The sequence below is a fragment of the Microdochium trichocladiopsis genome (assembly GCF_020744255.1).
Source record: "Microdochium trichocladiopsis strain MPI-CAGE-CH-0230 chromosome Unknown B0I36scaffold_3, whole genome shotgun sequence".
Taxonomy (NCBI): Eukaryota; Fungi; Ascomycota; class Sordariomycetes; order Xylariales; family Microdochiaceae; genus Microdochium; species Microdochium trichocladiopsis.
The window spans coordinates 1,336,113-1,353,518 of NW_025763546.1; the positions used below are offsets into that span (position 1 = coordinate 1,336,113).

The window sequence follows — 17,406 nt, forward strand, 5'->3', positions numbered from 1 at the left end:
ACGCCTGGTCCCGTGATATCGTGCAGCCAGATCCCCTCTCCCCCAAGTGCCTGTGAACGCGACGCGTGCGTTCTGATGAGGTCATCGTAGACCCAACACCAAGACCACCACTGCACGCTGTGTCGAAGATGGATTCTTCACTTGCTATTCTGGCATGGACGCATTCATAAAGAGGACAAAAGTCGGCTCCGCTCGTCAGCAAGCGCCCCATGGTGCAACTTGTGCAGCTACGCCAGCATCTCCTGAACGGCCAGCCAAGCGGTTAAAGCGAGTTGAGATTGCTGACAGCGATGACGACAATGATGGCGGCGAGGAGGATGACCTAGGTCACATCCCGCGGCCAACATCGCCTGCAGCACGACCACCCCAGAATCGGGGCCGGCTTTCAGCACCTGACTTGTCTCGAGAAGGGTCTCCTGAGACCGATGTCGATGATCGACCACATCAGCCGACCGCGATTGAGAGTTCCCTGCCAGCCATCCTCTCTGACGAAGAAGCCATAGAGCAATATGAGTCGTTCAAAGCCTCGCAGTCAGAGGCTGGTACTGATGAGGCAGAGACAGCTGCGGCGAGGCTCGATTCACGAAAATGGATCCGAGGCAAGAGCTCATTATATGTGGACGCATTCAACCTCGCGCTAGACACTGTGTTGGATGAGGAATCTCATCTGTTCAATTCCCGCGAATGTGCAGTCTTTGAGAAGTGGAGGGCCCTGCCGTACGAAAGTCAATTCTTGTATGCCCCCGCCAACGTCCCCGTGCTCAGCGGGCAATAAACGCTGACCAGTGCTCAGATATGTTCGACTCTTCCTGAGGAAGAATGCGCAGTGGCATCGCACAGCAAAGCTTAGCTATCATTCGGACATTCAAGACGTAGAAGCTGCCGTGCTGGACCTACAGCAGACTCGAGATTTGCCGCCAACCGACGACGGTGAGGCCGGCGAAAACGGCTCGCTTTCTGTTGACTATGTCGATGAGCAGACCAGCCTCGCAGATGCTTTTGCCTTTGCAGACACATCGGATGATTGCATTACTACCGTGGAAGAAGCTGTCTCTCTTCTCAGCCTCGACGAGATCAAAGCGTTTGCCAAGGAGGCCAAGGTTCAAGGTAAGAACAAGGGTGATATTGCAAAGTCAATATGTCGAAACAGCCGGCAGCAGTCCGGGTTGTTCTCTGTTGGTCTCCGAAGGTCAAGCACTCTGGACTCCACCACATCTCTCGACACTCCCACGCCCGAAACAGGCTCACCAGCTCCCGACGGTCCGGATGACTCGAATCGGAACAGGCATTTTCTTGAGAAGATCTTGGCAATTACCGGGCCGTGTATCAGATTGTCACTCCCCGTCTTCAAACTCTTCGAAAGGGTTCATCTCGTCTTCTATCGATCGACGGAGTGGACAGACAAGTCTTTGACCGCCATCATTCTGGCCAAGATATCCCGCCGCAATTTTCCCAACTACATTGTTAGCCGCTCTGCCAATATCTTTGCTTCGCGGACACAGCTACTGGAATTCGAGACCTCGATGCGGACGGAGTTCGCCATTGACAATATTCTCGAGTTCAACGGACCAGTCAGGGAGGCCGACTTCCGCCGGGTCATTGAAATCTTTGAAAAGATCTATCCAAGGTGGCAAGCACTGCTGGTGGAAGAGCAGCTGAAGGAAGATCGAGTGTATGAATCTGGCGAGGGTGCGTATCTACGCCGACTGAACCCTGGTCATTCATACACCAGAATTGTGCACAAGGCCGCGCACACTTTTGGTCGGCTCAAGGAACACAAGCGCGAGCACGAGCTGCTATCGCAACTTCTCGAGCAACGGCTTTTCCACCTCGCCCGCCGTGGCGCGTGGTACCAACGCAAAGCGCTTCTTGAAGAGCATTACATGTTCGCGCTTGAGGAGAATCCCTCGATCACAAACGTTGAGCTTCAGAAGAAGCACTGGAAGCGAATCGCTATTACTACTTGTGAGATTGCACTTGAGGATCGGGATTGTCACCTGATCTACCATTACGATATTCAGAAGAGAATAGTCAAGCTCGAGAAACAGCTCAGAGTCCCGAAGCGTCTTCAGCATGATTTCGGCCACGTCCGGTTGAAACAACCCGAAGAGCACTATGTCCATGGCACGCAACTCAAGAAGGACGACATTACTGGCAAAAATGGGCGTGGTCCAAGCACGAAGACGATCTGGATTGACGAGGCTGAAGGTGGCGGCGAGTGCAGTGTGGAAGCCATGTGCCTGAGCGACTACAGAGCCCAAGGATGGAAGGGCTATCATGCCGAGGGGGGTATCGTGCGAACACTTTTTGCATACCTGTTCTTCGACATCCTCTTCATCTACATTCCCAATGTCTTTCAGACTGCATATCAGACTTGTCCTTTGGACCTGCATACAGATGCCTTCTTCCCGACGCGGAGCTCCGAGATCAATCATCGGCTCGTCGAGATCGCCAACGGACAGGCCGCTCGGCTTATTCAGGCAGTAGATGAGCGAGAACGCGAAAGACGAACTTGCGTGGTTGGTTTGAACTGGGACTACGAGCTGGGAGACTTGCTTGAGCTTGCGAATTGCTTCAACGGAGCTGCCCTTGCCACGATTTGCAAAGTCATGGCTCAAGAATATGGGCAGAGAGGTGGCGGGATCCCAGACCTTGTCCTGTGGAAAACAGAACCTGAAAGGGAGGTCATGTTCTCAGAGGTGAAGAGTGCCAACGACAGGTTGAGCGACACCCAGCGACTTTGGATACACGTCTTGACAGGGGCTGGGATCCGAGTAGCCCTGTGCAACGCCATCGCGGATGAAGTGCGCGAGGCTTAGGAAGGCGTACATGCCGGTAACCTGAGTACAAATGAACTCGGATGACACAAGCATAAGCCATAAAAGGGAGACAGTACTATATTGACACCCTGCGGAGTCAATAATCAAGACTGAGACTATAATAGCTCACACTATCGACGTATAGAGGGGCTAAACCAACAGCGTCAGGGATGTCGATCTGGACGGCGCTGTGAGCCGGGCGGAGCTCAGGATCTCACATGGGCGCACTTGTGCATCCATCCTGGAAGGAGCGAAAAGTGCCAATCTAGCTCGCAGTAGCATTTCTTGCGTGAGTCAAACCAGGAAATGCTCGCTTGTTTCCTGCGAGGCATGACACGATTCCCATACGAAAGACCTACCTGAAGAGGGCCACATGGCAGACGGACGGATCGTGTACCCGAACAACAAGGCGTCCTTGCCCGATGGGCCGCACTGTCGCACTCGTGGTTCGCGGATGGAACACACAGCCTGTAGCAAACTTGAGGTGGGCAGGAGTTGGATGGCAATCCTTGCTGTGCGTCAAACCTGTTGGTTCTTGCGATGCTAGTCCGACGCCGCGTTGGTGCAGTGCCCGTTGTTTCGGTCTGCCTGTTCACGTGAGCAACTGCTCATGTGTGTCAGGCCGCCACGGCAGGCCCGGCGCGCAAGCTAACTTTGCTCCTTGTCAACTATGCTCCGGCCAGTCCTGGTTCCAGCAAATCAACATCGCGAACAGCGAGACCCATGCTCGTTGTTTCGAGGCTGCAGCTGCTCCAACAACGGCGGTGCTGGTCTTGGACAACGTTTGGCACTCCCAGCCACCTCTTGCGACAAGGTCCCGATCACTTTTGTCGCCCCTAAGTCACCGCAATAATGTCGTTGTTGTCGCCGTCGTCCTGTGCAGCGCTTGGCAACCAGGAGACTGACAATGTCGTTTGGCTCGCCAGTGGCCGATCTAGAGTAAACCCAGGCAATCCGAGCTGCCGTTGCACCAGCCACTCAACCCTGGCTTTTGTTGGCTGGCTGGCCCCTCACCCCTCACTCCCAGTGAATCCACAGCCGTGCTCGTATGACGAGCACGAAGCCATCATCTCGTCACAACTCAATTCTTGAGCTAAAACCCCGATCCCAGCCTGTCGGAGCCCAATCACAAAACGAGCCAGACGGCTTCTTTCCAGCTGCAAAGCTAATGCAGAGTGCTTTAGCAAGCACACACCGCAGCGTCACTTGTGACGGCACAGCACCAGACCGCTTACATACTAGCTCTGAAGGCATCAGCGTCTATCGGTCACTGATTCCTTTCGCGGGACACTCTCCAGCAACCACCATCGTGGCATGTCGTGCGAGGATCGACATTGCCCTTCCGAGTCATCGTAACGACAGGGCCCCGCGTGGGTTGGCCGCCCTTGTCCGGTACCGGGACACCAGACCCGACAGCTCGGGTCCATACCAGCCGACCGGCGAATCGCAAGCACCCTACAAAACACAGGCTTGCACAAGGATCACCAAAATACAGCAGGTACAACACCTCGCAAGCTCTGTCCGTGCGGGACAGTACTCACCGCATCTTGGAGCTCGACTCGGAGACGCACGCGGGAATCGTGTATGTGTACGCGCAGTCATCATAGGGTCGCCCAGGAACCTTTGCTTGGCCATTGCGAGTACCCGCTGGGGAGACGCAAGGCAGACAATACCTCGCCAGCAAGTGCATGTCACTGCTACCGCGCGCCGTGCGACGATGTAACAGTATCAAGGCCAGTCCCACCGCTACACACCGGCAGACATGGCCTCCATGATAGCCAAATCCCCGCGGCAGCCTCCGTGGCAAAATCTTCCGACGCAGTTGGTGCATCTCGAGACCTTGGCTCCGGCATTCTCACCGTCGCTTAACCATGGCAAGAAGCCACGCTCGGCCGACGACCACAAGTCTGCTCAATGTTGCAAGCGATGGGCACGAGGGACACTGATCACCGTGACCTTGCTACCTTACATGGTCAATGCTCAGCCCCGAGTCCGTGGCCGTTGATCATTGGGCCGACCCCTAATCCAGGCCTGCCCCTGTCGGCATGTAATGAGCGGGCACGGAACAGACTCAATCGACTGAGAATGTCCATCTTGGGAGACACATCGATCTCGGCTCGGGCGTAAATCAGCTCCACCGCAGTCTTGCTCGATTTCAGGTTCAGTGCCGTCAGTTCTCTTGTCGCCCTCTCAACCACCTGCTTACGCAAGCCTGAGAATGTTGTTTCCCACCGTGCGGGCGCTGGGATCAGACGAGCCTATTTGCCAATGCCTATGCTTGAGCTGCCGCGGCGTATAACGTTATAGGGAGTCAGAGGCGAGGAGCGACCTCGCAACGGCTTTGGCCTGCCACACCTTTTCTGGGTCACCCTCGCTGCCAGCGCTTAACTGCTGCTCGCGTCGACCAATGGGCGTCGCCAAAGCGAGGCAGTCCTGTCCCGTTGCGATGCAGCGCGAACGGCTTCCACCTCTGAGCCTGCCTGCGAGCGAGGAAACGGCTCTGATTGGCGGGCCTGTGCTCCTCACACACCATTGTCCCGGCGCTTAGCCATGTCCTGGGGGCTTGCGGAATCACCCTGTCAAATTAGACATCGTCCACTCCGACCACAACCCCATGCACCTCCCAGGATACTGGGACCACCCTAAGCCCAACGTGGCTTAACGCTGCCCGCAGGGAGTGCCCGTTGGTGCAGGGGGGAGTGTGCAACTGACAGAGAACTCGCGGGACATCGTCACCAGCCTCCAAGCACACTCGACGCCCACCTCGGATACCAGTCCCAATTCGTGCGCTGGACACAGGCTGGTGCTGGAAGGCCCGTATCTCATCCTCAACCCGTGCGGAAGATGGCCGGTTTACGGCTGACGACCATCAGATACCACGAGTCTAACCTGCCTGGCCCCAAGACTCTTGTCGGCGCACCAGTCCCCTCGTGGTGGGTTGGCGGGGTGCGATCGCGGTACTAGAGGAGGTGCGGGAGCGCCAATGCTGACCGGCCAAGTCGTACCTGCACGCTCTCAGTTATACGCCGAGCATGTCGCTACAACCGTTTTTTTCCACTTTCCGCTCCCTCAGCGCAGACCGTATGGGAGCGAACGGTGAAATCCTGGCAGATCGTGACTGATCCTTTCACCACGTTGCAGTCGAAACCCACACGTCCCTGCCGGGAAATATTTTACTCATGCAGTCTGGCCCGCAGGCCGGCCCAAAGCAGAGGCCATTCGTGTCTGGAACAACACATCAACACTGGACATGCACACAAGGAAAACAAACAAATAGACTCCTCAAAAAAAAAAAAACGCGCGCGGAGTGTGCAGCTGCCCGCCTCAAGTGGGACCACAACAGCAACAACCGCGAATATACAACACCCGCGCCGGGCATGCGCATTGTGAAAAAGGAGAGGCCCGTATGCGAGAGGTCAGATGACCAAGCGCTATGCATGTAGAGGAGTCAGTACGTCTGCATGGGGGAGTTGTAAGTTGCCTTGTCCGCCCAACTGCCCTGCCTGCCTGCCTGCCTGCCTGCCTGCCTGCCTGCCCATTCGCCGCCTCGGCGCCGAATGCAGGGCAAAGGTTGGAGTGTGGCTGCTCGGACTCTGAATGGAGGTGGTGTGTGTGGGTGTGCTCAGGCGCGGGCACACCCGCCCGCTCGCCCTTTTTTCGTCCTCCTAGGAGAGGCACACCTTCTCCTTCCAGGCCGATGTTCTTTGTAGTGCGGTCAGGGAGGGGAGAGATGCGGCAACAAGACAAAATGAGCAAGGAGGAGGAGGAGGAGGGGGTCGGATGATGACCCTGCAAATTGACATGCTTTGACGTGTCGGCCTGGTCACCTACCGCAGCACACCATCTCCTTGGTCTGTGTCTCATTAGAATCCTCAGAAAATCGGCGGGCGGTGGGCAGTCATTACGACCGAGCGTCTCGAGAGAGGGGATGCTGGGAGGGGCAAAGACAAGAAAAGGAGCCGACCAGAGAGAGAGAGAGAGGGCGCCCATGTACGGCAGTGTGTGTGAGTGCGTGCGTGCGTGCGTGCGTGCAAGAGACACCCGGCGGCCCTACCATGAGATGAGGTATTGACTCGACGCTGGCGTTGCAAGGTACGATGCCTGCCATGCCCAGCCCCTCCATGAGCATTTTCCGGATCAGTCAGGTCACTCCCTAGATGGGTCGCATTATAGGCCGCCTAGTACGCGGCAGGCCCAGCGTTGTCACTTCTGGGGCTTCCGTGCGCACTCACACCATTGTGCCAGTGATAAGTTATCAAGATCAGAGTCTGTGGCAGACCAGCGATTAAAGGATGGCTGAGGAGTTTCACAATGACGGGTAACACGGGTGATCAGAGTTCGGCAATAGTAGATGTGAATGCTCCATTGGGAGATATACTACAAGTGACGGAGTCCACGATGCCTCTCAGCTGTGACAATGTAGGCGATGCAGGTAAGCTGCATATCTTGTGCCCTTGAGCTGCACTTCCGACCCCACCACCGTGGATATTCGCCCATCTAAAACACGTGTCTGTAGGTCAATCCAACATAGCCAACCAACTCCAATGCTACCCTTGAGGGACCTGGACCGTCGCTTCGGATCCGAGGCCTTGGGTGATGTTGTTTATGTGAACACAAAAAAAAAATTTGAAAACCGTCGTCTGAATACGCCATGGTATCGAATCGTCAAGAGACGCCGCCAGCAACGCCGTTGGAAGTTTCCCTAGTAGCAAAAATTTTCTTTCTTTTCGGAAAATGACGACATAAAACCCAAATGACGCCTTTCGCGTAAAATCGTTTCGTGCAGCTGAGATTGGCATGCGGGTGGTCCAGCTGGAATTAGCTGGCCGTGTGTGAGTCGGGATGAAGCACATGGTTGCACGGGCCCAGCCATGCGTGCCGCTCCAAACCTCTTGATTATGTCTGTTTGCCTGGTTTCAGGAATTGTGAGGAGCTTTGTGCGAGGAATGTCAAGGTAGTGACGTGGCCTTGATGCAGGCATAGAAGAGAAATGCGCCAGATATCAGTCCGGGAGGGCATTAATTCTGAGTTGTTCAAGCTGAATTGGACCGGGTGGCTGTGGCAGGTGCCGGTTGTGTTTGCGGCGGCTGTGCTGATTGGACTTTTGCGCATTCAGAGTGAGTTCTTCGCCGCTTCCCCTTTGGCGCAGGGTTCATCCTTGGCGTGTAAGTGACTGTCCGGGTCACCACTTCCCGAATGTGTCTGACGCTCTTGGTTGAGGGTTTGGTGGCTCGGCAATCCGTCGAGTATCGAGCCTTGAGAGCCGCCTCCCAGTCGAATGGTGACCGCACAGACCGAGCGCTGAACGGCGAGCGCATGGCGGTAGGTGAGTCCGCTGTGGAAACCGCAGGAGACTGTGGGACGAGGAGACTGGGGAAAGAAGTGGCGCCAGTTGGAGGCGCCGACATGGGGAGCGTGGGATAACTTGACGGTGTCGCCGCAGTGGGGGAAGATGCACCATGGTTGCCACATTTGCACGAGCAGTCGGTGCGCTCGCTACTGGCGGTGGAGGGCATGGAGTCGTGTGCCGAATCGTCCTCGGAGCTTGAGATGGTGGCCGACCTCTTGATCTCTGGTGCGACTGGTGACATGGCCTTGAGGAAATCCATGTAGGCGACAGGTGGGGTGATTGGCGTGGTGTTGGCGAACTCGTCCTTGATGAAGACCGGGATAGCAGAGAGGGGTGTTCTGGCCGAGACGGCCGAGAGAGCAGAAAGCTCTGAAGGGAACGTGGCCGTGACGGGCGTCGTCAGGCCGAGCTTGGGTCGTGGGCCAGGCATGGTTTGGGCGATGAGTTTCTGGAAAGAGTGCTGGCTGGCAGAGCTTGGTGTATGTTCAAGTCAAGCGAATGACTCGAAGAGTAGCGCGGGGAGATGTGGTGGTATAGGCCTCGGTGTCGGAGGAGGAGGGTGAGAGGGTGGAGGAGTGGAGGAGACGAGCTGGCGGCGGCGGCAGCGTAGAGAGGCTGTGAGAGTGTGTGAGGGCGCTGGGGGAGACGCAAGACTGAATATATTATTGAGCTGGCGTGGGGAGAGTCTTGACGTCTTGGTTGCCGCCGGCGGCAGACAGACAGCTGCGCAGAGGGACAGGTCGTCCGAGGCGACAAGGGACAAGGGTGGTGGTGTGTGCAACGGAAGGTGCGCTGGGCTGAGACGTGGGCGCCAACCGTGTGGAGCGGGCTCCCTGTGTGCTTGCAAGCCACGCGAGCGAAGGACTCGGAGGCAGGGCTCGCCGGTGCGTGCCTACGCGGGCGGGCGACAAGACCAAGTCGGCTCGCAAGAGGTGTGTGCAGCAGCCCTGTTGACGAGCGCGCCCCAGCAAGGTCCTGTCTACTTGCTGGCGATGCTGTCGAGCGAGCTCACGGGTCGTGATGGAGGAAGGACGCGCGAGGCAGGGGTTGGTGTAAGTGGGAGGGGTGTGGGACACAAGCCGCAGACGAGGGGGTGAGCGCAACAGGGGATGGCGGCACACAGGCAGCCAATGGCACGACGCCGTTTCACGCTCAAGGGCAACCTAGAAGGATCTGGCAACCGGCGCCAAATCCAAACTTGTGACGCCCACTCTGCTGGGCCCTGGGGTTTGACGCTGGTGACCAGCGACAAGTTATAGCTCGGGGGCTTCTGGTTCGACCCGTCCCAACTGCGCTTCTCTGGTCTTGAGAGATGCTGCTTGGAACTGCTCGAGAAGAAGAAAAGGCCAGGCCTGGAAGAGTCGAGGGCTTGGAGAAGGAAGGCCGTTTCCTCGAGCTGCTCTTGAAGACTGGCTGTAGCGGGTACCGGAAGCCGGATCTGGTGGGGCCGATGTCAAGGACTGCTGCGCTGCGTGGGCACACGGCGGGCGGCGAGAGGGCCGGTGGTGATTGGCTCGAGGCCCTGGCTGGAGGCCCCTGGTTGGCACGTCTGAAGCAGGGGCTTGGACGGGTGGGATGTCGTCGGTCGGCGCTTAGCGAGCCACTGCTGTCTCAGAGGTACTGGTGACTTGCGCAACAACGAGTCTCTGGGTCTGGCGTCGAGGTCAGCAACGGATCGCCAGTGCCTGGGGCTGGTTATTCTTAGCACCCGCGTGCTCTCGTCCGCCAGGCGAGCTCACGGTGAGTGAGTGGCCCGGCCGAGGCAGCCAACCGGAATGCCCACAGGGGCCTGTCCTGAGAATGCTGCTAACCTTTGACCTTGCCTCTCGCCCCACGACGAGCCACAGAGCTGGGATGGGATCGCCGGGGAATCCTAGGCTTCCAGAAGATTGAGGATCCAACCAAGCAGACCAGCTGCCTTTCAACGGATGTGCGAATGACGAGGCTGTGTGGCAGCGAGCCGCAAACTGCCGGGCGGACAAGAAAAAGATGGATGCGATCGAGATGCACAGAGTGGGTGGTGATGTTCAGACCAGCCAGCGGTTTGCGCCTGTGGTCAATGGTGGTCCTCGGTTGTGCGTGCCTGCCGTGTCGTGGCTCTTGCTGTGCTGCAGACTTGATATTGCCTACTCCTGGCTGCTGTCCAATTCTTCTGCCAGTCGCCTGCCTTTATATCAGTCACGATGCCTTTCATTTCTTGCCGCCGCGCTTTGTTTTGGTCGCCCAAAATACTGCCCTGGGTAGCCCTTTTCCTGCCCCTCAATTTCTCGTCTGCTTCAGCCAGCGCGCGGCTCACGATACCAGCCTTCCCCGTCGCGGCCGGTTCTGCTGTTTCTTTCTCTACCGGCCAGTCGATCGAGACAGCATGGCCACAATAACCAGGCCAGCACGGGCGCCTGCGCCGGCGGCAGAGGCAGCGCGCGCAAGCTGATGCACGACATCTGCCCGCGCTGAACCCTCTGGTTGGCTGCCAACGATTGCCCATTTTTCGGCGGCTCCTGCAGCCCACCTGATGCCCTTGGTGCCCTTATTTGTCGCCGTGCCAACAACCAGCAGCCCAAAGAAGCGCGCGCGTCTAGATCTCTATCTTCTTCGCGGCTTGCCGGTCTGCGTCCCCGTGGCCGCCTTGTCCTCTCAGCTCTACAGGCTAAGCTTCTTTGACGATTCCGACAAGACCCTGTAGGTGTCCTTCCATGCCTGAAAGCCATGCAGCCAATGAAGTTCTCGTGCTGGCTGTCGACCCTTGCCATACTTTAAGTACGGAAAATTATTTCGTGACTGTAACCGCGCACCCTTCTCATGCCTTCCACTATACTCGAAAATCACTTGCTCGAGAGGGTTTCGCCAAATTCATAACGCGGTTCAGGCAGTTGTGGATAGTGCAATGTCTCCAGCCTGTGATTCGCACACCCACGCATTAAGCTTGATAGTTACTGCTTATAGAGGACTTGCCATATTCAGCATGTTGAGCTATACACGATCCAGGCCATCGTGTTATCACTACGCCAAACTCCATATTTATCCTGGTAACCGCGCGCCAAAGCTCAATCCATTTTCTTGTGTTTCGAGTCCACCACTTTCTCAAGAGGGCTGCAGTGCGGCTGCATAGAGCAGGACCATATCAGAGGAGTGCCTCGACTTCAGGAGGTCATACTCTGTCTCCAAGATCACGGCATGAGGGCACCTGGATGGGCAGTGACCCTGTTGGCCTTCCGCAAGGGTCTTTGCTAGGCCAACAAAGAATGACATGTAGGCATGTATGTCTCTCCGAGACGTGGCTGGTCTACGGCATCTCTTTCGATAAGAGAGATGCAGATCAGCCGAGGCTAGATTGGTATCGTGCTGCTGTCTGGCCAATCGACGTTGCATGAACGTGATGCACCTGCACGTACTCAAGATCCAGGGCAGAGCGATTGGATCTCGTGCAGCCAAAAATGATAGAGCCAGGGCAGCCGTGGGAACATGTGGGAGTGTTTCCTTTTCCTTCGCACGATTCGAAATCGTGATCGAGTTTCGAATAGGATTGATCTCCTACGCCCTAAAGGGGCCGTGGCCCAGTGATTTGCTACATGGGTGATGTGTTACGTGGTTTATTCTTCTCAAGTGAGCCGGTCTCTGCGCTCGACGTCCTGTGCATCTCGCTCGTCGTGTGAAATCTACGCGTCTGAAGAAGAAACGACACCCGGACCATTGCAATCAATCAAACCAATTGCAGTCACACTAATACTTCTTCACCTGCAGCTTTGTATAACATGGTCACGAGCATATCAGCGAAATAATAAGCAGCGTTGCTCGTTCCAAAGTAAATCAGCAGATCGTATTCCTCCACTGTGACCACCAGTCATGAGCTTCCGCATACCTCGAGGATTCCTGTTTGACCTCGCGGGAACCCTGAGAGGGCCATTGGCGGTGGTGGGATTGGCGGTGGTGGGAGAGAGGCTGGCTGCGCACATGTTGTACATATCACGAGCGCCCGTGCTTCCAGGGGGATTCGGTAGTCCCGCAGTTTCAAGCCTAATAACCATGCTTCGTGAAGCAGATTCTCTCGCCTGCTTTGGGCTCGATAACTCAAGGCGCAGACAGGGCGAGAAGAGTATTGAAAAACGTTGATCACTACGGGCAGTGCTTTCTATAAATGGAGCCCTCTGGACGGGGGTGTTGCCGGTGAGAGCTTGCTACAAGCAGCCAAACGAGAGCCCCAATTTCAGCGCGTCCTAATTGGTATTCCTTTTGATAACAATAAGACGGGAAGAAAGGAAAAGAAATAGCGGAGAGGTCACATAGATCATGGGGTTTTCCTTAGATAAGGTTGCGAACTTTTAACAGATGGTTTGCGGTTGCACGTTTCAAGATGATGAAAAACGCCGCAGATCGAGGGTGATGGACAGGCTCAAATCTCGGCAACGTTCACATTCAAGCCAATCCCTTTAGTAACGCCGACTAACGAGGGCGGCTGACCAGCCGCTCGCTTGTCCGTTGCGATGAAAAGACCAGGCGGAATAATTGCAAACGGGAAAAAAAAAAAAAAAAAAAAGTCGACTTCGAGGTATCAGACAAAAGCCAAGCGCACACCTATGTGCATAAAACGACAGTCAACACAAAGCGGAGCGGCTTCCCAGCGTATTCATTCTATATTCGCACAAGAAGACAGAAAAGAATGTTCCCTGGACAGCCAAGACAAGTTGAAGTGGCCTGGGAGCATGAGGTCCTCTCCGAGATGCAGGCGCTCCTCAGAGTCTCCGCGTGTACGCGGACAAAGAAAGAAAAACAAAAATAAGATGTTTCTTGTTGCTGGTGCTGCCTAGATGTACTCGTCTCCCGGGTGCTTGCGTCCTGGCGGATATCGGCATACACCGAAAAGAGTCCGTAGGGAAATAGCCACACTTTGCAGTCGACTCTCCGTGGGAGTGAATCGAGTCTTCGAGCGATTACCAACTGAGCAGGGGAGCCCATGGACAGCATATACGATATTGATGCGAGACATGATCGTCCTTGATATTCGACTGCTGGACCCAGTAAACGACCAGCGAAAACCCTGCCAGGGGATAGAGTATAGCAGGAAGAAGGGTATCATCCCAAATTTTGTTATAGGGCTGCGCTCTTCGGCGAGGTGGCCGCGAGGAATGTATGCGCAGGGAGGAAAGAGGACACCGAGGCCAACAGGCCTGTTTGGCTTAGGAACAAATGGCGCCGGGGGCACTGAGTAGCCCTCATATATGTAAGATACACGAAACTCGATCATGCCACCACTGAGCAGGCAAACTCGCATTGCGGAGCGCCTCAAACTCAAGGGCCAGATCCTGATGAGCAATCCAAAGCAGTAGATTTGAGCAACAGGCTGGTCTACTGTGAATTGGGTTTGGGCCCTTCGAGTGTCGGACTGGCCAGAGAAAAGTTACATAGCCTGGCACGCACGTTATTGATTTGGGAGTCACGCAATCAGCAGGGTTGTTGTAAATGAAATCCACCATTTATGACAATGTTGCCTGGCCAAGTCGTCGAGCTCGATGAATTCATCAGGAGTCAAAGTCATCTTACTCCGCCCAAGCGTTCCTCTAGGGAGGACTAGATGGGAATAACCGACACAGAATATGTCAATGGCGTGAGGCACGTGAAGAAGATGATGGTTGCCCGGACTGGAGCGAAGCTCCAGACTGTGATCGATTCATTAGCAAGCCAGGCTAAGAGGCGCAGTAATCATTCGAGGCAGCGTTGTTACTCTCGCAAAAGGTGCAGGCTTCATGGGCCATGGTAACGCATCGTCTCAGGGCTTGTGGACCAGTCTGGTCCAGTCAGGCGCCGGGTGCCTCCGAAGCGCTTTTCGCAGAGGGCGTCGATGCCATACAATGTCGACAGCATGAAACGCAGGACCAGAACCCCTCCGATACGAGTGACAGAGTGATAGTGACCCGAAACACTGCCTAAGCAGCAAGAGACTAGGCGCTGTCCAAAGTCACATGATGTCACTGTCACTGAGCTTGACGTCAACCAAGCCGCGAATCACCAGACGTCACGCACGATCAGATCTGGCCTGGACTCCCGCCTTGGTGCTCTACAATATCGTGATTGGTGCCCTGGGGAGGTGCGGCCCATTGGTTGTTGCTACATGGATGTGACGGGGCTTTACAGGCTCGAAGCTCTTGCAACGGTCTTGGGCATTTTCATTCGATGGCGAGCAGCGGCTAGATTGTGGGCACCGACTAGAGTTATCCCAGGGCCGATCGTCGAGCAAGATTGGCTGGTAAATTGATTCGCTCAAAAGCGACGACTGCAACAGAGGGCGCGAATTCGACAACCAATAGAAGGGGAAACTGCCCTCTGCATTTTCGAGCCACTGGGGAGCCGATGCTGGGCAGGTTGCTTTACCCCAGAAACGCCGGGCCACTCAGAGCCGAGATCACCACCGCCGAGGTCAGGGGCCTCGTCACAGTATGTAGTGCGTTTCAGACTCTGGTGCCCGGTGCTCATTAAACACAGTCGGAGCGGCTTGAACGAGGCCGCTTCCATGGCCGTCCGTCACAAGCCGGTGGTCGTTGGGAGAAGCCTGGGCAGGCCCGAGGAAGCTCGAGGCTGTGACGAAATGTGTCTTCGCCACCATCGGCCAGCGGACGTGGTGCTGCTGTCCAGCCGCGGTTACACCGACTTTTTGGGCAGGGGAACTCTTTAGGTTTCGACAGAAGTCGGTGCCCTGCTTTGTGCAGCTCCCGCCATGGCGGACGGGTCGTCATGTCATGTCATTACTGTGCTGGTAGGTTTTACTTTGTCGATGTCTATTAGCATTAGCCATCGCAGATTGACACACCGGCACGCCCCAGGTGAGGAGGCAACTTCACGGCTGGGCGACCATCTGCAGAGCTGCCCGATGCACACAACCAATCTTGCACGGCACATGGCGGTCGAGCCTGAAGCTGTGCCATGATACATAGTCCGCGAGGCTTGGACGCGATGCTTGACAAGTCCTGCCCGCTGCGACGTGTCGGTGAGCAGGGCGTCGGTTTGAGATGACGTCTCAAGCCCAACATGAGCGCACGTTGCTTCGTACACCGACTGCACGGGGCAGGCAGGCATCAACTTCGACGGGTGGCAGCCCGGTCACCGCAACTGTCAGCTCCTAGGCAGCCAGGGTTCCAACACGCTCGTATCACGCCGCCGACAAGGCAGCTTTGGCGGTGATCCTGGCCTGCAAGCCAGGGCCCGTAGAACTCCACGCGCCAGGTTTGCTCACAGTGGAGGCAGCCACACGCTAATAATAGTCACCAACTCGAGGTCCTGCGGACGGCTGCGCATCGCTCCCAGATATTGTCACCAAAAAGACCACACGAGCTTTAACGCACCCGATCGTGAGGGCTCCCGCGTTGCGCCGGCATACTTTGCCGAATGACGCTCAACTGAACGTCGAAAGCCACTGCGCGCAAGTGATAGTGAGTCGCGGATCGCTTTCAGGAGCAAGGATTGTCAAAGGCGGTGGCTGCGCCTCCGAAGCTGCCCAGACAAGCAGCTGCTGTAATTATTGACGCGACTTGGGCGCTACCTAGGTACGTCCAGACCTGCAAGTACGTACTTGGGGCAAGCACAGTGCACAGCGCGAGGCTTCTCAGTCGCCATCCGGGGGTGAACTCGCGCGTGCTTGCAGACGATCGAGTGACAACGACCAGGCCAATTCGCTCCGTGAGAACAAGAATGGATGACATCGTCGCGATTGCTGTCGGGCCCGTTCCTGGCAAAGGTCTCGACTTGAAAAAAGCTCTGCGTCCTGTGTGTTAAGGTCCTGTAAAAAAGATATGGCGCTTACTATGGTATGCCTTCCAGGGCTACCCTGAGCCCCGTCGCGCTGCCGGTGTGCATTTCTCACGTCACTGCTCCACACCTCCTTGGCGGTTCTCGGTTCCGGAACTACGCGTGTTGCTTGGGCACCCCTTCCTTCTGATACTTGGCTAAGTTTCGCTTCTCCCGCAACACCTGATATACTGCCTTCCCAGACTTGGTGGCAGTGTAGAGCCCAAAGGGTGGTGGATGAGGCATCCTCGCGACAACTTTTGTATCGACTAGAAACGCGATGTCTCTTGGGCGTGTTGGACAACGGGCGGAGCGGAGTTTGATGGTGCCAGACAGACAGTAGTTCTTTTGCCGAATACGGCCGGCGCTCCTTGTGCGTACTGTATCTGGTAATGAAGCTCCGCTCTGTCAGCAGCTGGAGCACTGTGCAGCGAAAACAAGACTGTGCCTACCATTTTGACAAGGCGCCTCTCCTGCCTGGTCCCGGGTCTCTCTCTACTAGCTTTCAGCTTACGGGCTTCTGCACTGATGGTCCAGCCACACGGCTAAGTTTGGACTGACGGGGCATAATGTTGGCACTGACAGAAGGCCGCGTGCAGATCGTGAGCTGTTGTTGTGCCGTGGTCCCAAACAGAGCGAGGAAAGACCATTCGATTCGACAATGGGGAGCTGCTCGCAGGGCTGAGCAAGCCGTTACATAGCTTGAGGGTGTGGGGGATGACGCTGAAGCCCCAACTGTGATGTGCTGGCGCCGACAAGCCACCACACCACTCTTGACCACCAGGGCTAGGGCCGAGTACGTACCTTTATGTAGCACCACCGCTCCTGCTGCCACCACGGCAGGCACCCTCGCATACCTGTTGACAGGCATGGGGCCCTTGACATTGGCTCTGAGCTGTCTGGCCACCACTATACCGGCCGCGTGCTGCTCGCTTCACACCTCTTCGAGCACTTGCCGAGCGAGTGTTCTGCGGCTAAATCGTCCGCCTGCCTGAGGCAGCCGTCAATCACCCAGCAGCGGATCCTCCTCCCTGATCCCCAGCGGCGCCGCCGTGGACCCGCCGGGGCCCCACCAGGCAAGATTTGAGCGAGCGCGCTGATTAGTCACTTTTGGGCGACCCATTAAAACCTGCTCTGCCCCTTCCGCCGTGCTCGATTTTTACTCGTCCTCTCGCCTGCCAATCAGTGCTCCTCGCCAAAGTCCACCTTGGCCTGCCTGCCTGCCTGCCTGCCCGCACTTCTGTCTCGAGCAGCACCTCCTGCCCAACCACCCCGTCCGCTCCCCTCATTGGGCTTCCTCCCCGTCCCTTCGCCGTCAAATCAGAAGCCTGCCCAGCTCCCCAACATAGAAGGTCAGTGACAAGCCGCGCTCTACAGTCATCTTGTTTGCATCTCTGCGACGACGACGGCGACGACGTCCATCAGTGTGCCCTGCGGCTCTGGCAACGACGAGCCAGTGTA

The 17,406-nt window shown here is 56.4% G+C and overlaps 3 protein-coding genes across 3 annotated transcripts; 2 read left to right on the forward strand and 1 right to left on the reverse strand.

Moving 5' to 3' along the window:
- Positions 1-154: 154 nt before the first annotated feature.
- B0I36DRAFT_360418 (coiled-coil domain-containing protein MTMR15) lies at positions 155-2,819 on the forward strand (the record flags this gene model as incomplete). Its single annotated transcript, XM_046158308.1, has 2 exons — positions 155-735; positions 794-2,819. 2 exons carry the CDS (start codon positions 155-157, stop codon positions 2,817-2,819), a joined length of 2,607 nt encoding a protein of 868 aa, XP_046015057.1.
- Positions 2,820-7,852: 5,033 nt separating this feature from the next.
- Positions 7,853-8,599, reverse strand: B0I36DRAFT_360419 (uncharacterized protein; the record flags this gene model as incomplete). Its single annotated transcript, XM_046158309.1, has 1 exon — positions 7,853-8,599. The coding sequence occupies one exon, from the start codon at positions 8,597-8,599 to the stop codon at positions 7,853-7,855; it is 747 nt and encodes a 248-aa protein (XP_046015058.1).
- A 1,298-nt stretch (positions 8,600-9,897) lies between these two features.
- Positions 9,898-10,691, forward strand: B0I36DRAFT_86194 (uncharacterized protein). Its single transcript, XM_046163473.1, has 2 exons — positions 9,898-9,909; positions 10,017-10,691. Exon 2 carries the CDS (start codon positions 10,106-10,108, stop codon positions 10,598-10,600), a length of 495 nt encoding a protein of 164 aa, XP_046015059.1. The 5' UTR covers positions 9,898-9,909; positions 10,017-10,105; the 3' UTR covers positions 10,601-10,691.
- The last annotated feature ends 6,715 nt before the right edge of the window (positions 10,692-17,406 follow it).